Consider the following 27,533-nt stretch of genomic DNA (forward strand, 5'->3'; position numbering starts at 1 on the left):
TTTTAGTGAGTTATGGCCCTTTGTTTATTTCTATAATTTACATAGATTTATATAGGGAAAAACTTTGAAAATCTTCTTGTCCAAAACCACAGAGCCTAGGGCTTTGATATTTGGTATGATGCATCATCTAGTGGTCCTCTACCAAGATGATTCAAATTATTTCCCTGGGGTTTAATATGGCCCCGCCCTGGGGGTCACATGGTTTATATAGACTTATATAGGGAAAAACTTTGAAAAACCTCTTGTTCAAAACCACAGGGCTTTGATATTTTGTATGTGACATCATCTAGTGGTCTTCTACTAAGATTGTTCAAATTATCCCCCTAGGGTCAAATATGGCCCCGCCCCGGGGGTCACATGGTTTACATAGACCTATATAGGGAAAATCTTTGAAAATTTTGTCCAAACCACAAAGCCTAGGGCTTTGGCATTTGTAATGTAGCATCATCTAGTGGTTCTCTACCAAGTTTGTCCCTAGGGTCAAATATGGCCCCGCCCTGGGGGTCACATGGTTCATACAGACTTATATAGGGAAAAGCTTTTAAAATCTTTTTGTCAATAACCTACAACATTCAAATTCGGACCACATGTATGGGTTTGAGTGGCAAGATGAACCTTGACATGAGTTGACCTTGATTTTGACCTAGTGACCTACTTTCACATTTCTGTAGCTACAGCCTTCAAATTTGAACCACATGCACAGTTTTGTGCACTGAAAAGAACTTTGATCTTGACATTGACCTAGTGACCTACTTTCACATTTTTGAAGGTACAGGCTTCATATTTGGACCACATGCATAGTTTCATGTTCCGAAATGAAATTTGACCTTGAATTTGACCTAGTGACCTACTTTCACATTTCTCAAGCTACAGCCTTCAAATTTGGACCACATGCATAGTTTTATGTACCGAAACAAACTTTGACCTGTACATTGACCTAGTGACCTACTTTCACATTTTTGAAGGTACAGGCTTCAAATTTGGACCACATGTATAGTTCTGTGTTCCGAAATAAAATTTGACCTCGATTTTGACCTAGTGACCTACTTTCACATTTCTCGAGCTACAGCCTTCAAATTTGGACCACTTGCATAGTTTTGTTTACCGAAATGAACTTTGACCTTAAGATTGACCTAGTGACCTACTTTCACATTTCTGTACTACAGGCTTCAGATTTAGACCACATGCATAGGATTGTTTACCGAAAAAGCTTTGACCTTGACATTGACCTACTTTCACATTTTTGAAGGTACAGGCTTCAAATTTGGACCACATGCATAGATTTGTGTTCTGAAGTGTAATTTGACCTTGATTTTGACCTAGTGACCTACTTTCACATTTCTCAAGCTACAGCCTTCAAATTTGGACCACATGCATAGTTTTGTGTACCGAAATAAACTTTGACCTTAAGATTGACCTAGTGACCTACTTTCAAATTTCTCAAACTACAGCCTTCAAACTTGATGCACATGCATAGTTTTGTGTACAAAGAACTTTGTCCTTGAAATTGATCTAGTGACCTACTTTCACATTTCTCAAGCTACGGCTTTCGAATTTGGACCACATGCACAGTGTTGTGTACGGAAATGAAATTTGACCTTGAGCTAGTCAATAAGTCTTGAAATTTGGAACACTCAAAAATGGCACATTGGTGGGCGCCAGATCACTCTGTGATCTCTTGTAAAGGCTTTAATGCTCATTATGTTAACTCATTATGGCCTCACCAAATTAAAAAGTTGTTCATCGGATTTGCCGCTCGTATATTTTCAGAACGTTTTTGGCTAATTGCGCTCGCCCCATTGGAAAAAATCAATCCAAAATTTTTTGGTGCGCTACTTTTTACGGACGTAAAAGTGTATAAATGCTTATATAATTCCAGTCCTTAGATTGTTCTCAGATGGATTTTAATAAAAATAAATACATACTACGCATACATCGTCTATAATAAATCATAACACTTATATTTAGTTGCATTAAAGTTGTTTCCCCTTGATGCAGTTACGCCATTTTCTTCAAATGTTTACCAAATTACATGCTACAAAAACTGATTTATTTCATTGAAAAGTGGATGAAGAAAAGCATACTAATTTATTTGATAACATCAATCTACATTATTTTGGTGAGGGTAAATACTTATTGAGGCATGTCACTTATCTTTTTTCTGTTTTTTTTTTCTGTCCAAATGATCAGCATTTGCATATGAAAGTTGGTGGGGTAACGAATTTACATTATCACAGCAGTTTCGCCACAAGAGTACACAGCATGTACGCAGCAGGAGTACACAGCATGTACGCCGCAGGTATAGTACACCGCAGGATCATTTGCATGTGAAAAGTGTATGTGCCGCGTACATGCTGCGTACTATTTCCCGCATACTAAATTCCTCCAGCGTACATCCTGTGTACTATGTAGTCCACAGCATGTACGCAGCAAGTAGTGCACATGTCAAAAGTGTACTACAAACGTACTATCGGTGTATGTGCGGTGTATATCCTGCGTACTATTTAAAGCCCTTGATTTCAGTACACATCATGAACGCATCATATATGCTGTATGTACACAGCAAGAGTATGCAGCAGGCGTTTTTCTTCTGTAAGGGTATGCACCTGGGGTTTCGCGTCCGGATTCATTCAGTATTGTAGGAGTTATGGCCCTGACCTAGGAAAAAATTTGTGTTCTTTGTCATGTAGTGGGGGCATCTGTGTCCCATGGACACATTTCTAGTTTGTTTTTCTACTGATAATGTTGCCTTGTTCTCAATCTTTTTGCAATTGATTAGTGCTTTACAGGGGCAGTATAAAATGTTTATCAGGAAGCTAGTACTTTAAATGTCCGTTTGTCAAAATACTGTTTTGACAATCTAAAGTTAGTATCATATTCCAGCCAGAAAATTGTGTACAGGTGTCTTGAAGACGACAACTTCGTTAAAAAATAAGATGCATTTCAGGTGGCATTTTTATGAGACTACAGTATTGAGTTGTCAAGCAGAACGCATGGTACCAGCCACTATTGCACATAGAAAAGACCTTATCAAAAATGTGGAAAATCTTAGACCAGGGGGAACCAGTGAACTGGAGTAAGTGACTTTCTATTCTCAGCTAAAAATTAAATTTTCCATGAAAATACGAATCATCTGCTTTTATATGTAAGATAACTTTGTTCCATGTTTGTAGATATTAATTTTATCTGGTATTGACTTATGTTTTTTATAACTAATGAGTAATAATTCTGTAAGGCCTTACTTGTCTAGATATTTTTTAATCTTAGCTGAGCTATTCTACTCACCCTGGCATTGGTGTCGGCTTCACACCTTAGTTAAAGTTTTGCATGCAAGTACATATAGCCATCATTTAATGGCATATAGCTTTGAAACTTATTTTTTCTTTTTCTAGGTCAATTACCAACCTCACTGGGTCAAGTCCCATAACTCTGACTTGTATTTTGTCCAAGTTATGCCCCCTTTTGGACTGTTGATCCTAGTTTAAGTTTTGCATGCAATTTACTATCTCCAAAACTAATGCTGATACTGGATTGAAACTCTATAGATATTTCAACATTTAGGGTAATATTCTTGCTTTTGGGACAATGATTCAAATAGTTGAGCATTGGTCGTCTTATGTACAGCTCATGTTTATTCCTTAGCTCAACTGGGTTCAAAGTGCTCAAGAGTAGATATTATGATACCCCTGTGCCTGTCATCCATCATGGAACTATCTTAATAACTTGGTCATAATGCTTGTCTTAATAAAGTGTCGCGCAAATTCAAAGCTTGGTCATCTGAGGTAAAATACTATAGTCTGTCCCACCTAATTTTGGACCTCAACTTTGGGCTGATATGAAGAAATGAAACGGGATCAAAGAACATAAAACATATTTTTGTGAATAAAAAAAAAGTCACCCTTGAGACTTTCAAGGATTTTTGAAACAATCGTCTGGTTTTCCCGTGCGACTAAATTTCAGTTTCCCTATGGGAATTCGCTGTTGTTTATTTCTGGTCGCCATTGCCAAATATTCTCTATTTTGGAGATTTTCGGGAAATTTCACGTGTTATTCCGTGGGGACGTTTCACACTTATTTTTTACACTTAGCTATTTTTCCTCCCGTAAGAAACAGATTGGGTTTGACATAGAATTTACAATTTAGTTTTAGATCTAGTATACAAACGAAATTTTGAAAAAATGTAAAAATGAAAAATAGAAAAAGAACTTACTTTGCACGGAAGAATCCGGCCATTAAGTAATGTATTCAGTTATAAATTCCTTTAATCATTATTCCATTTATCCTTAAATCCTTCCAAACGATGTCCAGTTCAATGCACAATTTTCAGTCAGAAGTTTTACACTGAAAATCCATCATCCGAAAATTGATCCAGTCAATCTGCGGCAGTCTTTCGAAGAATTTCAGGCAAATATCTGAACTATGCATTTGAAACAATATCTTTAATCACAGTATTTTCCAAATGCATAATCCAGGAAGAACCTGTACGATACAAAGACGTCAGCTGCTTCAGCCTCCTTAGAATATAACCTACACATTTAACAAGCTCGCCATAACACAATAACTTTTCAAACGCTAAATTCCAATTATGTCATACAATATATGACGTCACTAAATATCTCAAGGGATCAAGTGCATAGGCCGCACATGTCGGCTCTCTTACGCATAGCTACCCCAACAATAATTAATTAAGTAAATATTAAAGCTAACTGAGTCCCGAATTTCAAGAGGATAAAGCAAATTAGCTGTCGACTGTGCCAGTGTGACTACGTGGATAAAATTTAAATCAAAGGCGGGAATGATTCAGTTTGCTTTAAGTTTGAGCCCAGACCTAGATCTAAATCTTAGAAAAATAGTTAATTTGTTTCTTTTATAACATATCGATACAGCTACTTTAAAAGAAAACGTGTAAAAAGGGATTTTTCTATCACCGACAAAAACAAACAACCTTGACGTTACTGGTTACAGAAGGTGCGCAGGCCCGGATCCCGTGACCCTCTCTGTCTCCCCCCCCCCCCCCCCCCCCCCCCCCCGTTGGCTAAGAAGTGACCTATACTCATCAAACAGCCTAGTGACCCTACTACTATTATTTTGGCAAAGGAATAATTATTTCTTTAGATCCAGAGACGTATCAGAGGTCACCATTTCTTACCTGTAGCCCTATATCAAACTAAAATGAGGGGAGTACACCCACTAATAAATGCACCAGAGTACACCATTTCATACCCCCAAAAGAAAACAGAAATAAATATGTTAAGGGGGTATGTGTGCGAACAGGCTCATAATGTATTCAAATTAAAAAACATCCTAGATAATGTAGATTCCTATGAAAAAGTCAACAAAATGAATCTGGCCATTGAATTACTGGATAGGCGTATTAGTAATTGTAACAGAGAATTATTAGCATGTAAATTGTCGAATAATGGTATAGTACACAACTTCACAAATTTATATATTGATAACAACTTAACTAAAATAAAATTCATTTGGCATGTGACTATATCACGGCTTATACATGACCGCAGTGATATTCCGTGTAGATTTATAATGTTGCATTAGTTACAAGTTGTGGCAATTGATACCGTCATGACTGAATATCTATATAAAGTTTGAATTGCTACAAATCATTTTTTAAGGAATAACTGTTTTTTTGGTGTTATTTTTTTTTGTTGTTGTTGTTTTGTGTCAATGTGTTTTGGTTGAATTTTCGATATAGCTATGTACTGCTCCATTTGTAACAGACGTAAATGTTTCGTATACATACTTCTTGGTGAAAAACCACACACAAAAAACAGGTGTTTTATATCATCGAAAATGAAAGTAACTGACGCGCTTGAACATGCTTCTTTTATCTAGCTGAAGAACAAAATACCCCTTCAAAAGGTCATATGAGCCGCGCCATGAGAAAACCAACATAGTGCATTTGCGACCAGCATCCGCGCAATCGTGTCAGGATCCATGCTGTTCGCTAACGGTTTCTCTAATTGCAGTAGGCAGTTGACCAGATAGCGCGGATGCTGGTCACAAATGCACTATGTGGGATTTCTCATGGCGCGGCTCATATTTTTATTTTGTCTATAGGTCTACCATGCCTATCAATAGCACAAAAATATTTTAATGCCACTTTGGATTTCACTGAACGGCCGAGCATGAGAAATAAAGACGCGAGGATGGAATTGAAAAACTGGTATTATGTTATTATAAAGAATAAAGGCAATTATTAATTTGTTTAACGTAGTCCCTTATATAGGCGGTTGTCTCAAATTGAAATATGTATATTTTAAATCATTAATTGCATTGAGGAATAATGTTTTACCTTGATCGAACGGTCACAAACTGAAATAGTGAGCACCAGTCAGTACACAAACATGTATTCATGCTATTTAAAAACAACCTTTTAACAGACGGTTATCATCCAAACCTTTGATACGATTATAAACAACAGTAACCATAATGAAAATGAGTTAAATGGGTTGCGTGCATCTCCGCTGTCCTCACCTCTATTATGATATCTATGGCTGAAACAATGTTACGCACTTGACTTGAGACGTATTTATTTTACGTCAACGCTAACGGGTAAGTACAAACACATTTTCAGAAAAAAAGCTGAAAACCTGAAATGGGAATAACTGTTTAATTTGAAGTAAAATTCAGGGTCTTGCGTACAAGAAAATACTACAAGTTTTGGACAAAGTTTGTTTTAATATTCCATGTATGTTATTCAACAATAAAAATATCTGACGTCGCTAACTGTGAGCAAACCCCCAAATGACATTTGTATGGACGCCGCCATCTTGAAATGGACGTCGCGTCATTTTACAATGCAAGTCTATGGGGAAAAACATAAAATCTTGATTTTTAACTTCATTTTACATTTTTTCAAAAAAAATGAAAAAGGTGCCTAGAGATATTAACCATCTGATATTAACGATGTCATTTTTGACAATTTTGTATACAGTATAAATTAATTATCGGAGGTCCAAAATTAGGTGGGACAGACTATAGGTAAACTCATAGAAATACCATGTTAACAGTGTAGAGGCCATATTTTCGTTCTGATTTGTATATGAAATTTGCTCAAAAAGTTTTATGTAATACTTGAGGCCAGGAATGAAGCTAGGACATCTGGGATCAAAAACTAGGTCATTCTGTCAAACATCAGAATGACCTTGTTAAGACTCTAGAGGCTCCAATTTCTCCATGATCTTCATAAAATGTTATTGGAATGTTTGTCTTTCTGAAATCTAGCTCAAATTCCAAACTGGGTCATCTGAGGTCAAAAGTAAGGTCACATGGTCAATTCATAGAAAAACATAGTTATCACTCTAGGAGCCATACTTTGTCCTCTGTCCCAGATCTATATGAAACCTGCTCAAAAGTTTGCCTTTAGGATAGTATATAAGATTTGGAGCTTTAAGAATTCTTTATTGGCCATAGTGTCTATCTGAGCTATATAAAAACCTGGTCAAAGTGTGTGTCTGTATGAAATCTAGGCCAGGTTTGCAATTGGGTCACCTGGGATCATAACTAGGTCAAATTATAGAAAAACCTTACCAGCTCTTTAAAGGCCATAATTATATTCTTCCTGAACTATATGAAACCTGGTCAGATTGTTTAACTTTTTGAAGTCTAGGTCAGGTTTGAAACTGTCATATTGGGACAAAAACTAGGTCACTAGGTTAAATCATAGAAAAGCCTTGTTAATACTCCAGAGGCCACAATTTCAACCTAATCTTCATGAAACCTTATGAGAATGTTTGTCTTTAGTTGGAAACTCCAAAAGTAGGTCACTAGGTTAAATCATACAAAAACTTGTTAATATTTTATAGGCCACATTTTTTTATCTGATCTTATGAAACTTTTTCATAATACTTGTTGTTGTGCAATCTACATCAAGTTTGAAAGTAGACAGTCTGAGGTAAAACCCCAGGTGACTATGTCAAATGAACCTTGTTAACAGTTCAGTGACCACAATTTCTACCCTACCTTTATGAATAGTTGCCTTTCTGAAAGCTTGATCAAGTCTTAAAAGGCAAGAAATAGGACAGGTGAGAGATACAGGGCCCTCTTGTATATGGACAATGTATATTTATGTCTCCCCACCCTCTGGGGGAGACATATTGTTCTTGCCCTGTCCGTCCGTACGTCACACTTCATTTCCGAGCAATAACTGGAGAACCATTTGACCTAGAACCTTCAAACTTCATAGGTTGGTAGGGCTTATGGAGGAGACGACCCCAATTGTTTTTGGGGTCACTCCGTCAAAGGTCAAGGTCACAGGGGCCTGAATATGGAAAACCATTTCCGATCAATAACTCGAGAACGACTTGACCCAGAATGTTGAAACTTCATAGGATGATTGGTCATGCACAGTAGATGACCCTATTGATTTTGGGGTCACTCCGTCAAAGGTCAAGGTCACAGGGGCCTGAACATGGAAAGCCATTTCCGATCAATAACTCGAGAACGACTTGACCCAGAATGTTGAAACTTCATAGGATGATTGATCATGCACAGTAGATGACCCCTATTGATTTTGGGGTCACTCCGTTGAGGGTCAAGGTCACAGGGGCCTGAATATGGAAAACCATTTCCGATCAATAACTTGAGAACGACTTGACCCAGAATGTTGAAACTTCATAGGATGATTGATCATGCACAGTTGATGACCCCTATTGATTTTGAGGTCACTCTGTTGAAGGGCAAGGTCACAGGGGCCTGAACATTGAAAACCATTTCCGGTCAGTAACTTGAGAACCACTTGACCCAAAATGTTGAAACTTAATAGGATGATTGGTCATGCAGAGTAGATGACCCCTATCGATTTTGGGGTCACTCTGTTAAAGGTCAAGGTCACAGGGGCCTGAACATCGAAAACCGTTTCTGATCAATAACTTGAGAAACTTCATAGGATGATTGTTCCTGCAGAGTAAATGACCCCTATTTGTTTTTGGGGTCACTCCATTAAAGGTCAAGGTCACAGGGGCAGTGTTCATTCCAGGATTTTTTTAAGTGGGGTCAAAGGGCCCCATGATGGCAAAAAATTGGGGACATTTGAAAAAAATAGGGGCCATGAAAGAAAAACTGATTTACATGAAAGGAAAGGCTGTATTTCTAACAATTTTCTTACATGGATTTCAAGGTATTATTTTCGCGGTTTGTAAAACATAATTACAAAGAGAAAAGTGGACACTTCACAGGTCGCTCAACACGACAAAAACGAAACAATTCATAATATTTTGACCGTTACCGAAACTTAACCATGGAAAGTCCGACATCCATGAATGAGGATTTACTACGGAATGAATGTTTGTCGCCTGATTTTGGCTAAGCGGTTACGCTATTGAGCGGTCTAGCGGTCTCGAACATGTCATCTTTCTTTGGAAATTTGTTCTCCGTCGTCTGCTTTTTTCGACGTTTAGAGAAAAACGTAAAATTGGATTTCTTTTTTCTCCGATTCGCGACTGTTTTTTTTTGTCTGCCATTGCATAGCAACATTGAAAACTGTATGTTGTTAGGCGACCGGAGACTGGCTACTATTTTAACATCGACCAATGAAAATGCGCATTACCTCATCGGAAGAGACGTATTCGATTCACAACTTCTGGAAGTTGGCTCATTGTAAACGGACTGCTTTCTGAAAAAGTGTGCGCCCGATGGGCGCTATAGGGCAAACGTTTATGCGCCAATACGGTAAAATACGCGCCTATGGCCCCATGGCGCGGCCTGGAATGAACACTGCAGGGGCCTGAACATTGATAACCATTTCCGATCAATAACTTGAGAACCTCTTGACCCAGAATGTTGAAACTTCATAGGATGATTGAACATGCAGAGTAGATGACCCCTATCGATTTTGGGGTCACTCTGTTAAAGGTCTAGGCCACAGGAGCCTGAACATTGAAAACAATTTCCAATCAATAACTTGAGAACCACTTTACCCAGAATGTTGAAACTTCATAGGATGATTGAACATGCGAGTAGATGACCCCTATTGATTTTTGGGTCAGTCTATTAAAGGTCAAGGTCACAGGGGCCTGGTCATGTAAAATCATTTCCGGAAAATAACTTGAGAACCACTTGACCTAGAATGTTTAAACTTAATAGGATGATTGGACATGCAGAGTAGATGACCCCTATTAATTTTGGGGTCACTTGATCAAAGGTCAAGGTCACAGGAGCCTGAACAGTGAATTGAGAACCACTAGGCCAAGAGTGTTGAAACTTAGCGGGATGACTGGACATGCCAAGTAGATGATCCCTATTGCAGCCAACTATCAGTGTCTCTTTGACTTTCGCTCCTGACCTCTATTAATTTCTTGCCTATAGGACTTTTCATTTGCGGAGACATGCGCTTTTTTACAAAAGCAATTTCTAGGTTCTCTCTTTTATTCATTTTTGTTGAGCCCCTTTGTGTAAGCGAAGACATAGTCGTCCGAAGGGCTGTTAGGTGTATGTGCATGCATGCGTGCACCCATCTGGATTTGTTTGTCTGGACCATAACTTTGACATGCATGGAGCAATCTTCTTTATATTTGGCATGAATGTTAACCTCAGTGAGACAGTGTCATGTGCAAACCCCAGATTCCTATCTCAAAGGTCAAGGTCACAGTTGGAGGTCAAAGGTCATGTCAGATCTTGACAGCTGGCAGGCTTGACATGTTGCCCATGTGCATCTAGTGTTAACAAGGTTATGTATACTTAGAGGGCCAATTATTAGAAGTCCTATTTCATACCATAAATATAATTCTAACATTCATCAAGAGATTTTAAAATGATTTAGCCAAAGATTTACCATAACATGATAACATTTAAGGAATCAAGGTTGGTAGTTATCATTATGATAAAGTTAATAACATTGAGTGATGTTTACTCTTTTTTAAACATTTCATTGTTGTTTATGATACAGGAGTGGCTTTGAGAAGGCATTTAGCTTGTTGAATAGTAATCCACGAACAGGTTGCCAGTCTGTGATTATTTTTGCTACTGATGGAAAAGATACTGATGGAGAAAATGTTAGATGTGGTCCAGGTAATGTGATTGGATTAGGGGTGTGGTTACCTTGTCACCAGGGTAGTTTCAGATTTATTGAAACATAGCAATTCATAGCATTTTGTGTAATCCAATGTTTAAGCAGCTTAAAACTTGTATTTGCTGCAACATTTTGGTCATTATTCAAAAGGGAATAGTTCTGAAAAATATTTCAACAAATAAAGAATATTGAAAGGTACCTCACAGAAAAGTGATTTTGTGCATAGTATATAAAACTCTGAAATTTTGCCTGGCAACTGACCTAACAGCATGATGTTTATGAAGTCATTTATAGACATATTGATTTGTAGTGATTCTGCTGTAATTTATTCATTATTTCAATGTAATTTCATCATTTAGCATCAAAATGGAGACAAGTTAATAAAATTGAGTGAAAGGATGAATATAGAAGGTACTGCTAGCATTGGTCCAGTAGTAAAACTGTCTGACTACAATTTCAGCGGTTTTGAGTTCAAGCCCTTGTTGTTCCAGCTTAAGTTAGAAATTAACTAACATTGGAATAAAAGAGTCCCTAGTATGGGTAGACATTGTTTGCTAAAGAACAAAGGAAACTTCTAGAATTGGAGCATCTTCTATATAATACACTCTCTTCTAACTAAAATAACAACTGGCTTCTGGGTTACTTGCAATGACTATAATTAAGCTTGCATGTACATAAAACCATGCGCACACACACAAATTTTCCATTTTCATTTGAAAAACAGGCCAGAATTAGAAAATTCTAGAAACAGAAATCCTGGCTATATACTGGAAAGGCTTTTGCCCTTTAGTCTGTCCCATTGGGGTTACAACCACATGTCATGGGACAAAAGTACTTTTTTGTATTTTTAGCTCACCTGTCACAAAGTGACAAGGTGAGCTTTTGTGATTGCGCAGCGTCCGTCGTCCGTCCGTGCGTGTGTAAACTTTTCCTTGTGACATCTCTAGAGGTCACAGTTTTCATAGGATCTTTACGAAAATGGGTCAGAATTTTCTTCTTGGTAAATTCTAGGTCATGTTCGAAACTGGGTCACGTGCCATTGAAAATAGGTCAGTAGGTCTAAAAATAGAAAAACCTTGTGACCTCTCTAGAGGCCATAATTTTCAATGGATCTTCATGAAAATTGGTCAGATTGTTCACCTTGATGATATCTAGGTCAAGTTTGAAACTTGGTTACGTGCCTTCAAAAACTAGGTCAGTAGGTCTAAAAATAGAAAAACCTTGTGACCTCTCTAGAGGCCATATATTTCACAAGATCTTCATGAAAGTTGGTCAGAACGTCCACCTTGATGATATCTAGGTAAAGTTCGAAACTGTGTCACGTGCCATCAAAAACTAGGTCAGTAGGTCAAATAATAGAAAAACCTGTTGACCTCTCTAAAGGCCATATTTTTCATGGGATCTGTATGAAAGCTGGTCTGAATGTTCATCTAGGTCAAGTTCCAAACTGGGTCACGTGAGGTCAAAAACTAGGTCAGTAGGTCTAAAAATAGAAAAACGTTGTGACCTTTCTAGAGGCCATATATTTCATGAAATCTTCATGAAAATTGGTCAGAATGTTCACCTTGATATCTAAATCAAGTTTGAAAGTGGGTCACGTGCCGTCAAAAACTAGGTCAGTAGGTCAGATAATAGAAAAACCTTGTGACCTCTCTAGAGGCCATATTTTCCATGGGATCTGTATAAAAGTTGGTCTGATCTTGATGATATCTAGGTCAAGTTCGAAAGTTGGTCACGTGCCATCAAAAACTAGGTCAGTAGGTCTAAAAATAAAAAAATCTTGTGACCTCTCTAGAGGCCGTACTTTTCAATGGATCTTCATGGAAATTGGTCAGAATGTTCAACTTGATGATATCTAGGTCAAGTTCGAAACTGGGTCACGTGCGGTCAAAAACTAGGACAGTAGGTATAAAAATAGAAAAACCTTGTGACCTCTCTAGATGCCATATTTTTCATGAGATCTTCATGAAAATTAGCGAGAATGTTCACCTTGATGATATCTAGGTAAAGTTCAAAACAGGGTCACGTACCTTCGAAAACTAGGTCAATAGATCAAATAATAAAAAAACCTTGTGACCTCTCTAGAGACCATATTTTTCAATGGATCTTCATTAAAATTGGTCAGAATTTTTATCTTGATAATATCTAGGCCAAGTTCAAAACTGGGTCACATGAGCTCAGAAACTAGGTCACTATGTCAAATAATAGAAAAAACGACGTCATACTCAAAACTGGGTCATGTGGGAAGAGGTGAGCGATTCAGGACCATCATGGTCCTCTTGTTTTTTTGTTGGAAGACAAACTTTATTGTATTTTAAATAACCCTCAAGATTTCTTGGACTTATGTATATTAGTAGAAACTTAACAGCAAGGATTAGAATTTGATCAGATATTGCCTGGAAATTTGTTATTTGATATGGGAAGGTACTTAATGGACAACTTAGAGACTGATTGAGAGGAATGATAAAAACATTGATAATAAGTAATAAAATCTTTTTTTAATGATGGTAACGTACAAAGTGTTCATATCATAGAAATGAAGTGTATATATATATTTTCAAAATGGTCTTTAACTAACAGTGCTTCACAAAAAAATTATACATGTCTTCAGGCATTCAGAATTTCACAAATCATTTGCACTATAAAAAACAATTAAAAAAAAAAACAATTGTAAAACAGTGTTTTAAAAAACAGAAAAACAACAACAACAAAATGGCTGTAGTGTCATCACATAATGCAAGTGGAATGAAAAAATCATGATTAAAAGCAATGAAAAAACAGAAAAACTTAGATACTTTCCTTTTAAATATACTGTATACTAAACTGTAACATGAATAAATATTGTTTGAATTTTTTTTTTAGTGTTTGTTCTAAGTTGATTTATTAGATTGTGTGTGTTATAGGGTACTATACAAGAAGTGGATATGTGCCTGGTCCTGTTTGTAAATATAACTGGACCAAAGTTTGGACTGTAGCAGATGGTAAAAACTCCTACACAAAACCACATGTAAGTAACTTTTCTGAAAAGGTTTCTTTTCTCACAGCTTCGTTTTCTCATTTGGTTCTGATTTACACATTTTGTACCTCACATTTTAGGTATTTCCATTTTTAGCTCACCTGTCACATAGTGACAAGGTGAGCTTTTGTGATCACCCTTCGTCCGTCGTCAGTCCGTGCGTCCGTCCGTCCGTCTGTGCGTGCATCAACAATTTCTTGTCTGCACGATAGTGGATTCATTTATGATTTTATTTTAACCAAACTTGCACACAACTTGTATCACCATAAGATCTTGGTTCGTTTGTTGAACTGGCCAGATCCTATTATGGGTTCCAGAGTTATGGCCCCTGAAAGGGCCAAAATTAGCTATTTTGACCTTGTCTGCACAATAGCACCTTTATTTATAACTTGATTTTTACCAAACTGGCACACAACTTGTATCACCATAAGATCTTGGTTTCTTTCTTGAACTGGCGAGATTCCAATATGGGTTCCAGAGTTATGGTGCCTGAAAGGGCCAGAATTAGCTATTTTGACCTTGTCTGCACAATAGCAGCTTCATTTGATTTTATTTTAACCAAACTTGCACACAACTTGTATCACCATAAGATCTTGGTTTCTTTCTTCAACTGGCGAAATTCCATTATGGGTTCCAGAGTTATGGCCCCTGAAAGGGCCAGAATTAGCTATTTTGACCTTGTCTGCACAATAGCAGCTTCATTTATGATTTGAATTTAATCAAACTTGCACAAAACTTGTGTCACCATAAGATCTCGGTACCTTTTTTAAACTGGCCAGATCCCTTAATGGGTTCCAGAGTTATGACCCCTGAAAGGGCCAAAATGAGCTATTTTGACCTTGTCTGCATAATAGCAGCTTCATTTGTGATTTGATTTTAACCAAACTTGCACACAACTTGTATTACCACAAGATCTTGGTTCCTTTCTTGACCTGGCCAGATTCCATCATGGGTTCCAGAGTTATGGCCTCTTAAAGGTCCAAAATTGGCTATTTTGGCTTTTGCAGCCATATAGATACTTCATTTATGGTTTTATTTGATACAAACTTCCAAAATATCTTCAACAACAATAAATCTTGGATTCCATGACAAATCAGATCCAATCGTAGGTTCCAGAGTTATATCTGATTACCTCCCCTGATTGTAATCAAAATGGATTTATATCAGTAAGTACTTATAGGACTTATTTGAAATTTCATTATTGTCATTAGTTGGACTGACCCAATCAGGGTAGATAACTATGGACTGATTTTATGTCTAATTACCTCCCTTTATTTCCAGTTAAAATGGGTATATCTCTGTAACTAATGAAGATACTGATCTGAAATTTCATTTATGTCAACAGATTTATTTGGCAGATCCTTCTTTTGTTCACTTACAATAATTTTTTTTTAATTACATCCCTTTTTGATTACTATAAATAGCTTATTTTTAGTAATTTTTTTATTATTGGCCGTAGGGAAAAACCAAGACCACTTTTCTGTGGTACAACATGGATGGTACCTCCAATTTTGTGTATCTGCTACTTGGACGAGTTCGATATTGGGTCATCCGGGGTCTAAAACTAGGTCACCAGGTCAAATCAAAGGAAAAGCTTGTTAACACTCTAGAGGTCACAATTTTGGCCCAATCGTAATGAAACTTGGTCAGAATGTTGCCCTTAATAAAATCTTGGACGATTTTGATATTGGGTCATCTGGGGTCAAAAACTAGGTCACCAGGTCAAATCAAAGGAAAAGCTTGTTAACACTGTAGAGGCCACATTTATGACTGTATCTTCATGAAATTTGGTCAGAATGTTAATCTTGATGATCTCAAGGTCCAGTTTGAATCTGGGTCATGTAGGGTCAAAAACTAGGTCATTAGGTCAAATCAAAGGAAAAGCTAGTTAACATACTTGAGGCCACATTTATAACCATATCTTAATGAAACTTGGTCAGAATGTTAATCTTGATGATCTTTAGGTCAAGATCGAATCTGGGTCTTATGGGGTCAAAAACTAGGTCACCAGGTCAAATCAAAGGAAAAGCTTGTTAGCACTCTAGAGGTCACAATTTTGGCCCAATCTTAATGAAACTTGGTCAGAATGTTACCTTAAATAAAATCTTGGACGAGTTCGATATTGGGTCTTCTGGGGTCAAAAACTAGGTCACCAGGTCAAATCAAAGGAAAAGCTTGTTAACACTGTAGAGGCCACATTTATGACTGTATCTTCATGAAACTTGGTCAGAATTTTAATCTTGATGATCTCAAGGTCCAGTTTGAATCTAGGTCATGTAGGGTCAGAAACTAGGTCACCAGGTCAAATCAAAGAAAAAGCTAGTTAACATTCTAGAGGCCACATTTATGAGCATATCTTAATGAAATTTGGTCAAAATGTTAATCTTGGTGAATCCTAGGTCAGGTGAGCGATACAGGGCCTTCATGGCCCTCTTGTTTACTTGATTGTCTTGAAGCTTTATCGGAATGTTCTTAGCAAAGTTCAGAATTTGGTTACCTGAGGTCAAAACATTTGAAATGTGATTATCTAGGTCATAAAATAGGTCACAGGGTCAAATCATAGAAAGACTATGTTAACTCTCTAGAAGCCATATTTTCTATCTATCAGATGGCAAAAACTCTTTAAACAAAAACACATGACTGTAAGGTTTCTGAAAAGGTTACTTGGTTCACTGTTTGGTTGGCTCATTCTGTGATTTACACATTTTATACCCCACGTATTTCCAGTTTTGTTTTCTCTTTCAATCTAAATGATTTAATTCTCACATTTTTACGCTCCTAATGTCAAAGACCCAGGAGACATATTGATGCCACAGAAAGAAAAGATTGTATGTGAATAACTGGAAAAACTATTTTTTGTTCGAAATTTTGCAATCAAACAGTTCATACTCAAACTCTTAGCAAAAGATTTTAAATACTGACAGTAGTTGTCGTATATATTTATGGAGCTGATGATATTTAAGAAATTGCATATACGTTTTTTTTACAGTCAACTATAATGAAAGGTGGTGTCTGCTACTTTTTTACCTGATCGTCTTAAAGCTTTATCGGAATGTTTATCTCTATGAAATCTTAGCAAAGTTCAAAATTTGATTACCTGAAGTCAAAAAGTTTGAAATGTGATTATCTAGGTAAAAAACTAGGTCACAAGGTCAGATCATAGAAAGACTATGTTAACTCTCTAGAGGCAACATTTTCTATCTATCAGATGGCAAAAACTCTTAAACAAAAACACGTGTAAGTAAGATTTCTGAAAAGGTTACTTCATTCACAGTTTGGTTGTCTCATTTTGTATTGATTTGCAATTTTATACCCCACGTATTTCCAATTTTGTTTCCTCTTTCAACCTAAACGATTCACACATAATTACGCTCCTAATGTCAAAGACCCAGGAGGCATATTGATGTCACAGAAAGAAAAGGTTGTATGTGAATATTACTGCACGTTTGAGAAAACTGAAAAAAAAAATGCACTATTTTTTGTTTGAGATTTTGCACTCAAACAGTTCATACTCATGGCGAAAGATTTTAAATACTGATAGTACTTGTCATATATTTATGGAGCTGATGATATTTAAGAAATTGTATATGCTTTTTTACAGTTGTCTGTAATGAAAGGTTGTATCTGCTACTTGCAACCTATAAATGTTTTATGTAGAAAGTCACAATATGCAATCTTATAAGGTTGTAAGTGGCAGAATTATGACCTTCTTCTTCTGTTGATATTTTTAAAACTGATCAAACATGGGTTGTAATTGTGAGAATGTTTGTCCGTGTGAAAATTGAGATCCCTTTCAAAACTGGGTTAGCTAAGGTCTTAAACTAGGCCACTAGGTAAAATCATTGAAAAAGTTTATTAATACCCTAGAGACCACATTTTCTACTTAATCATTATAACTCTTTGTCAGAATGTTTGTCTCTGTTAAATCTAGGTCAAGTTCAAAACTGCGTACCTGAGATATTAAACTAGGTCTTAGAAAAAATTTATTAGCATATACTACTTGATCTTCATAAAACTTTGTCAGAATGTTTGTCTCTGTAAAATCTTAGCCAAGTTCAAAATTGGATGGCCTGAGGTCAAAACCAAGGTCACTAAGTTCAATAAAAATATCTTGTTAACACTCTGAAGTCACTAGGTCAAATCATAGAAAGACCATGTTAACTCTCTTGGGGCCATATTTGAGGGAATTGGTCAGAATGATTGTCTGTTTAAAATCAGGATTTTTTTTTTAGCTTGGTTATTATGCCCCCACTTTGAGGGGGCGGGGGTGCATATAGATTTGCACTTTTCTGTCCGTCCTTCCGAGAATGTTGTGTCGTGCCTAGCTCCAAAAGTATTTGATGTAGAGTCACAAAACTTTACAGGAATGTTGGTCAGCATGTGTAGTTGTGCACCTGTGATTTTGCGTCCGGATTCATTCAGTCATGTGTAGTGGCTGTAAAAATTGGTCATTTTAGTGTTGTGTTGCGCGTAGCTCCAAAAGTATTTGACCTAGAGCCACCAAAGTTTACAGGAATGTTGGCCAGCATGTGCAGTTGTGCACCTGGGGTTTCGCCTCCAGATTCATTCAGTCATGTAGGAGTTATGGCCCTGGACTTAGTTAAAAATTGGTCATTTTAATGTTGTGTCGCGCGTAGCTCCAAAAGTATTTGACCTAGAGTCACCAAAGTTTACAGGAATGTTGGTCAGCATGTGCAGTTATGCACCTGGGGTTTCGCGTCCGGATTCATTCAGTATTGTAGGAGTTATGGCCCCTGACCTGGGAAAAAATTGTCATTTTAATGTATGTGGTGATGGACAGGTATCTAAAAATCACAAGAAAGCATATATGTTAATATGTACATTATGTATGGTTAGTTTTTGCATTTTTTTTTTAAATAGCAACATATTGTTTTCCCAAAGTTGATCTGTGTCCTTTGTCATGTAGTGGGGGCATCTGTGTCCCATGGACACATTTCTAGTTTGGGTAAGAAATAGGTCACTAGGTTAAATAATTGTAAAACTTGAGTAATGGTCTACCTGATTTACATAAAACTTGGTCAGTATGTTTGTTCCAAGTCTAGTTTAAATAATCTCGCAGGCATATTCCTCCGATGCTTCTGTACCAAGTTTGTTCAAATTAGTACAGTTTGTCAAGAACTTGGCCATCAGAATAATTATACTTACCTTTTCATATACATATATAGTACTTCCATGGCCCTCAATTACACCCCCTCCAGCCCGAATCCCCTTACATTTCTCACATTTACTTATGTCATATGATAATAATATCTAGATAAGAAGTTTTTTAATAGTCCTTCAAACAGCTCTTATTCAGCAATATTTTCACTTTGAAATTCATCATTGATAAGTCTCTTTATACAAACCTTTTTTTCCTGCATTTAAGGCCAGGGTGTTCAGTTACTTAATAAAAGAAGATGCTGAAATGTTTCCTGGGAAACTGGCATGTGGTCATGGTGGTAGTATGCTCAAACTGAACACAGGAGAGAACCTCATATCCCAGATGAGTAACTACTTCGAATTTCTATCTTCCAATGCCAAGACAACAAAGGCTCTGTGGACGTCTCCATACCTCGATGCTTGGGGTCTTGGCATCATGGTCACCCATGCTATACCTGTTATCAGTAAAGTTACCAAAAGGTTGGTCACTTTTTAACATAAAAAGTTTTGTTTCTGGATTAATGCAGTGTCTTTATAATGGTTTTAACTGGATTTGTTTGATACACACTCTGCCTTCTTATTTAAGGTTTAAAATAGGCCATGAGTGGAAACTGTATAAAAATGAAGCATAAGATTGATAAACAGTCAAACCTGTGTTAAAGGCCACCTATGAATAAAGGCCACTAGTATAAAACCAGCTAAAATGGCCACTATTTTCTCTTTCCATTTAACCATAATTTTTATTATATGCCCGAAGGGATGTATTATATTATACCCCCGGTGTCCGTCTGTCTGTCTGTTAGCAATTCCGTGTCCACTCTTTAACTCTTGAACCCCTTAAAGGATTTCAAAGAAACTTGACAGATATGTTCACCACATCGGGACGACATGCAGAGCGCATGTTCTGGATGGCTCGCTTCAAGGTCAAGGTCATACTTGGGGGGGGGGGGGTCAAAGGTCATATGAATGTGTTTCATGTCCACTACTCTTGACCCCCTTGAAGTATTTCAAAGAAACTTGACACAAATGTTCACCACATTTAGACGACGTGCAGAGCGCATGTTCTGGGTGGTGCGCTTCAAGGTCAAGGTCACACTTAGGAGTCAATAGTCATATGAGTGACAATGACAATGACAGATTTTATTTGCTCTAAGGCCACCGGCCCATGCAAAACATATAACAACAAATATTTTCAAATTGCATAGCATAGTGTGTTTTGTGTCCGCTCTGTAACTCTTGAACTGCTTGAAGGATTGAAAAGAAACTTGGCAGAAATGTTCACCACATACAACATGCAGAGCGCATGTTTTGGATGTCTTACTTCTAGGTCAAGGTCACACTTAGGGGTCAAAGGTCATTGCTCTGTAACTCTTGAATCGCTTGAAGGATTTCACAGAAACGACACAAATGGTCACCACATCGAGACGAGCACATGTTCTGGATGGCTACTACAAGGTCAAGGTCAAACTTAGGGGTCAAAGGTCATACCTTCGGGTGTATATTGCTCTGCATTGCGGTGCTGTTGTTTACAATTGTTGAGAGACCACCTGTAAACGGAATGATTTTTTTCCTTTCTCAAAGATGGTATTTACAGACAGGTTTGACTGTGTGTATATCTAACATAAAAATGTGAAGTTCTAATACATTTCATATGCATGTCAATTTTTCCAGAACTATAGGAGTTGTGGGCATTGATGCAACACTAGATAAGATAGAGAATTTCCTCACCAAACACCAGTGGGGAACTGTCTACTCTTTTCTAATCAACAACCAAGGGGAGACAATATTTCATCCCAAACTTAAACCTAGTACAAATGTAAGTATTTAGGCTATTTATACTGTTTCCATACTTAGACTTTATTTTTATCTTTGCGTGTTAATCATAAATTTGCTGATTTGTAATGAAACTTCACACAAATGTGTCTCGTACAGCTAAAGACAGCTTGACAGTAACTCAGCAGTATTAATATTTATTACAATAGTATAAGATATTTTTTCTTGTATTAAGCATATGTCATTTATCAAAATCAGATAAGCATTTTACCTGTCTACCATCCATTCCTTATGTTACCTAATACTGCCCCTGTGTCAGTGACAGAAAGTTATACAATACTTTACTGGTCTTTGATCCATTCCTTGTGTTACCTAGTACCGTCCTGTGTCAATGGCAGATGTCAGGTTAATATGCAGTACTTTACTGGTCCTCGATTCATTCAGTGTGTTTCCTATTACTGCCCCTGTGTCAGTGACAGATATCAGGTTATACAGTACTGTACTTGTCTTCCATCCATTCATTGTGTTACCTAATACCGCCCCTGTGTCAGTGACAGATATTAGGTTATACAGTACTGTACTTGTCTTCCATCCATTCCTTGTGTCACCAAATACTGCTGCTGTGTCAGTGACAGATGTCAGGTAATGCAGTTGTTGAGATGATTAGTTTCCTTCAGGTAGGGGACTCTGTAATGCATAGCAATACCTCATTTTATTTGAACACTTTTACTGGTGTTAATGTGTAATTGGTTCCTTTCACATTTTTGGCACGACTATTCAAAGAATAGTCCAAGCTATTCAACTTGCCCTGGTGTCAGCGTCGGCATCACACCATGGTTAAAGTTTTGCATGCAAGTACGTATAGCTATCATTTCAAAGGCATGTAGCTTTGAAACGTTTTTCCTTTTTCCTCACTGGGTTAAGTCCCATAACTCTGACATGTATTTGGCCAAATTATGTCCCCTTTCGGACTTAGAAAATCCTGGTTAAAGTTTTGCATGCAAGTTACTATCTCCAAAACTAATGCAGGTATTGATTTGAAACTTTACCTGTGTCTTCAGGGTATTAAAACTAGGTGATAGCATCAAGTCCAATAACTTTGACATTCAAGTATATATAGCTGTTATTTAAAGGCATAGAGCTTTGAAACTTATTTTTTCTTTTTTTAGGTCAATAACCAACCTCACAGGATCAAATCCCGTAACTCTGACATTTATTTTGGCCTAATTATGCCACATTTTAGACTTACAAAGTCTTGGTTAAAGTTTTGCATGCAAGGTACTATCTCCAAAACTAATGCAGATATTGATTTGAAACTTTACCTGTGTCTTCAGGGTTATAAAAGTAGGCATCAAGTCCCATAACTCTGACATTTATTTTGGCCAAATTATGTTCCATTTTTGACTTAGAAAATCCTGAAGCAAGTAACTGTCTCAAAAACTAATGCAAATATTGAATTGAAAATTCACACATTTCTTCAGGTTTATAAAACTAGGTCATAGCATCAAGTCCCATAACTCTGACATGTAAAGTTATGTCCCCTTTTGAGCTTAAAAACTTCTGGGTAAAGTGCATGCAAGTTACTATCTCCAAAACTAATGCAGATACTGAATTGAATCTCTATAGATATTTCAACATTTAGGGTAGTATTCCTGCTTCTGGGACAACAATTTGAATAGTCAAGCATTGACTGTCTTACAGACAGCTCTTGTAACTTTGAAAAGTTTTAGGTAAATTGTAGTCTATAAAAAGTAATTTTAATTTGAAAAATCTAATGTTCAAATGTCTTTGTTACTTCTCACTGGTCATCAAGACATCAAGATATACTTGCCAAATAAACATGTGATTTCCTATATGTGTGATGTTTTAGGGGTAAATTATGAAAGATTTGATTTTGATTATTGGAAAAAATATAATGTATGTGGTACCTTTCCTTGTTTTACATGTAAGATGAAGCTACTATTCAATCCCGAAGCCTAAGATTATAAATTTTCAATCTTGACTGTGCCACTCATGAAAGTAGTGTATCTGGTTTTCATTGTAGGAAAGAAATTTTGATCTTACACTGATTTAACCAAACATACTTTATATTTAACAAAAATGTGCATGAAAGGTTATTTCCATTTGATCTTGATGAGTGATGATTTTTCAGTTACTTGAAGACCCTATATTTATTCCAATACAACAACTAGAGAAGAACACAGAAACAAATGAGCCTGAAGAATTCTCAGAGATTGAACGAAACATGACATTAGGCAAGGAAGGTTCTCTCAGAATTGAAAAAGCAAAAGATGGAAAACCTCGGGTAAATGTTTGCTCGTTTGCCTTTTCTCTCAATAATCTAATTCCACCACTTACAGGGAAATGAATCATACTAGATATTGTTATAGTAATGTAATGAACTAAGAATTTGATGAGAATTGAATGAACATGGGTGCATAGTGCTATATGAACAAAAAAAGAAATTTGAATATTGTACTTATTTAAGTTAAACGGAAATAGTTTATACTCACAATACTAAATACTTACAAGAGCTACTGTCACAGTGATATGGTAGTTGCAACATGCAGTATTTCTGTCAGATTCCTGTCTCAGAAATCTTTGCAGTTTGCTTAGTTCTTTGGAGAAATATTGGATATAGAATAATTATGTCTCCCACCACACAGTGGTATGGGAGACATATTGATTTACTCCAGTCTGTCTGTCTGTGTGTGTGTCTGTCACAAAGCTTGTCCGCACTCTAAGTCCAACATTTCTCATCCAATTTTCACCAAACTTAAACAAAATGTGTTTGACCATAAGACCTCTGCCAAGTTCGATAACTAGCCAAATCGGTCCATGTATTTTGGAGTTATGGCCCTTGAATTACCAAAAATCGGCCTTTTTACTCTTGTCCGCACTCTAAGTCGAACATTTCTCATCCGATCTTCACCAAACTTGAAAACAAAATGTGTTTGACCATGAGACCTTGGCCAAGTTCGATAACTAGCCAAATCGGTCCAGGCATTTTGGAGTTATGGCCCTTGAATTACTGAAAAATCTGCCTTTTTACTCTTGTCCGCACTCTAAGTCAAACATTTCTCATCCGATCTTCACCAAACTTGAACAAAATGTGTTTGACCATAAGACCTTAGCCAAGTTCGATAACTAGCCAAATCGGCCCAGGCACTTTTGAATTATGGTCCTTAAATTACTGATTGGATCCACTCGTCCAGACCATCTAATTGGATCCACTCGTCTAAACCACCTAGAGAAACTAGACATTTTTCATAGGGGCAGTTGTGGGAGACATGCACTTTTCTCAAAAGCGTCTCTAGTTATAAACTTGGTTAACTTCACCATAGAGAGTAAACATCTTTCTATTAAGCAGTTTTATAGTAAGGACAGAATTCTTACTAAATTAACACCAACATAGCAACAACTTCTATTTCATTTGAAGATTTTAGTCTTCCAAGTGGTGTTTGCTTCAGAGAGGTTGCACTGTACAAAAAATTTCAGATTCTTTTCATTTTAACAAGTTTACCATATACATGTAGTTGCAAGTGAAAAAACAAATTCAGTTAGACACAAGTTAAACATAGTTATTACACGCATGCAAAATGACTTAAAAAGTACTAGAAAAACAAGACTTAAATTAGTGCACTTTTACATTCATATCTGGGAAACAAGGCTGTGGTGTAAGGTAGGTAACTGATAATTAAAATATAGGACTGTTGATGGCGTATTGATCTCCCCTTTCAGCTTAGACCTCATTTTACACAATGAAAATAATGGTAAATGGATAGTCACTGTGGTGCTTACTTAACTAATGTTAATTACTGTATATTTTGCTCTGAAAATAGGAAGCTTTCTTATACAGCTTGTAAAATATATTTGTGAATTATATTTTTTTCAATTTAAGCAGCCTAGTTCTCAGTACGTTGTCTTTAAGTTGCATGTAATTGCAATAAAAGAAAGGTTTTTTAAAAAGTTGATTGATTTTTATATTTCAGACATATTATTATGCAGGGCTGAACAATTCAGAATACTCATTTGCATACAGTATTGCCGATACTGATATGGTAAGTATTAGATCATCAGACATCTTATGTAACAGTATATAAATATCATATGGCAGCTTGTGTGACATTGATATTGTCAACCAGAGGGCAGAATGTCACCCGAGGCGAAAGCCAAGAGGGTTGACAATATCAATGTCACACACGCTGCCATATGATATTTATTTTATTATACCAAACAAAATTAAGCACATAATTTTTTTTAAAAAATGTGTTTAATTCATTTAATTAAACAGTTTCATCTTAAGCGCGGTAATCGCATGTGTACACATTTAATATAGTGACGTCATTACTATATGACATTGTGTACAAGGGAGGCAGTCATTTGACTAAAAACCTGAAGCAGTTATTTGCCCTTATATGACATTCAAAATATCAGTGTGCCCTTACAGAAGAAAAAGGCCTGCTGCATACTCTTGCTGTGTACATACAGCTTATATGATGCGTACATGATGTGTACTGAAATCAAGGGCTTTAAATAGTACGCAGGATATACACCGCACATACACCGATAGTTTGTATGAAGTGTACTTCAGACTTTTACCTAAAAAAATTCAAAGTATAAACACCAAAAGAAAATGAACAAGTCCCTCCCGTGTATATGAAGTTTACTTCAGACTTTAACTTATAAAAAAAAAACTAAGTATAAATGCCAAAAGAAATTGTACAAGTCTTTCCCGCGTATATGAAGTGTACTGCACAAATTTCAAAGTATCTGCGGTGTACATGCAGTGAATTATTTTCTTGTACAAGTCCCTCCTGCGTGCATGCAGTGTACTCCTTAAATTTTCAGAGTCTGTGCTGCGTACTTGAAGTGTACTAGTGACCTCCTGCGTACATGCTGTGTACTCGTCGAAATAGTATGCGGCATGTACGCGGCATGTGGTGTATGTAAAATGTACTCCTCTGGCGTACTACTGTGTTTGCGGCATATACACAGCAAATACGCAGCATGTACGCCACAGAGGCTTGCTTCGGTAAGGGTGGTCACATGACCTGACAGTCACTCCAGCTTGGTCACATGTTAAAAATGTTGAGAATGTTTCTGATAGTCAAAATATCTCTTTTTCTGGTAATGGGATTTTACCATTGTAGATAAAATTGAGGTATAATAATATATAAATATCATATGGCAGCTTGTGTGACATTGATATTGTCAACCCGAGGGCAGAATGTCACCTGAGGCGAAAGCTAAGTGGTGACATTCTGTTTCTAGGGTTGACAATATCAGTGTCACACATGCTGCCATATAATATTTATTTTATTATAACGAACAAAATTTAGTACATAAAAATGTTTTTAATTCATTTAATTTAATAGTTTCATCTTTAGCGGGGTAATCTCCTGTGTACACATTGAACAGTGATGTCACTTCTATATGTGTACAAGGGAGGCAGTCATATGGCTAAAAGATTGAAGCAGTTAATATATGACATTCAAAATATCAGCGCAGTCACATGACCTGACAGCCACTTTCGCTTGGTCGTGTGTCAAAAAGGTTGAAAATGTTTTTGATAGTCAAAATATCTCCTTCTCGGGTAATGGGATTTTATCATTGTAGACAAAAGAGAGGTATAATAATCAAAACTGTCTCTCTGGGACTGTTAAGGACCATGCATATTACTTGATTGTAGCTTGACCTTGTAGATACATTAAGGGGACGCATATTGCTACATTCAAAGTTCATACAGCAATGCGGAAGGGGTGCATATTCAAGAAATCGATGGTGGGAAAATAAAAAACATATTCCTAAACTGATATAATACTGATGGACACCTGTAATATTCAGTATTTTGTGGATAAGGATGTGGTACTATGAATGTAATAGGAAGACAGAGGTGTTTGTGAAAGTACATTCAACACAAAATATTAAGCTTTTGTATAAGGAAAAAACAGGTTTTTTACAATAACAGTGTTCCAAATAATGTTGAAGGGATGAGATTTTCTTTCTAACACACCAGGTTTGCTTAAACATGTAAAAATTTAACGCCACGTCAGTTCATATCGGGATGGACGCCATATTTCTCATTGACAAAAAATGTAAACAAAAAAATCAGAGTGGAATTAACATTGCAAGGACATAACATGACATTCTACACAATGAATACCTTAGAACAGATATCTAAGATGCTACACAGGTCAGGCGGGTTAAATGCATAATGTCGATCACTTGAAATTCATCTTGAAAAGGTGGTTAATTTTAGTTTGTTTACATGGTTTTTAATTTTCCCACGACTTCTCGGCGATTCACTGCAAATGTATTACTGTGCCGGACGAAAGGTAACTCTAATAAACAACGGGAGACAACTTAGGTGTCAGCACGTGTACGATTTTTAAAAAAACATGTCGATGATTATAATTTGTTATCAAATAATGAATCCTATTCAGATATTCGTCTTTAATATTAGAAAATTATTAATTTCTGTGGACATTTGTCAAAAAATATTACTTACAGTGGACTACTTTGCGCATCAAACTGGTTTCCGCTTCAGCTGTG

At 36.6% G+C, this 27,533-nt stretch overlaps 1 protein-coding gene across 1 annotated transcript in view; it reads left to right on the plus strand.

Annotated features, from left to right (window-relative positions):
- LOC123525229 (voltage-dependent calcium channel subunit alpha-2/delta-3-like) overlaps positions 1–27,533 on the plus strand; it is a 93,685-nt gene that overhangs the window by 33,146 nt on the left and 33,006 nt on the right. The window contains exons 8-14 of the mRNA XM_045304099.2: positions 2,948–3,076; positions 10,907–11,028; positions 13,933–14,036; positions 19,432–19,685; positions 20,877–21,021; positions 23,131–23,283; positions 24,971–25,039. Coding sequence (XP_045160034.1) covers positions 2,948–3,076; positions 10,907–11,028; positions 13,933–14,036; positions 19,432–19,685; positions 20,877–21,021; positions 23,131–23,283; positions 24,971–25,039 — 976 coding nt within the window. The remainder of the gene's footprint in view (positions 1–2,947; positions 3,077–10,906; positions 11,029–13,932; positions 14,037–19,431; positions 19,686–20,876; positions 21,022–23,130; positions 23,284–24,970; positions 25,040–27,533) is intronic.

This window comes from Mercenaria mercenaria, chromosome 3 (genome assembly GCF_021730395.1).
Source record: "Mercenaria mercenaria strain notata chromosome 3, MADL_Memer_1, whole genome shotgun sequence".
In the NCBI taxonomy this organism is placed as follows: Eukaryota; Metazoa; Mollusca; class Bivalvia; order Venerida; family Veneridae; genus Mercenaria; species Mercenaria mercenaria.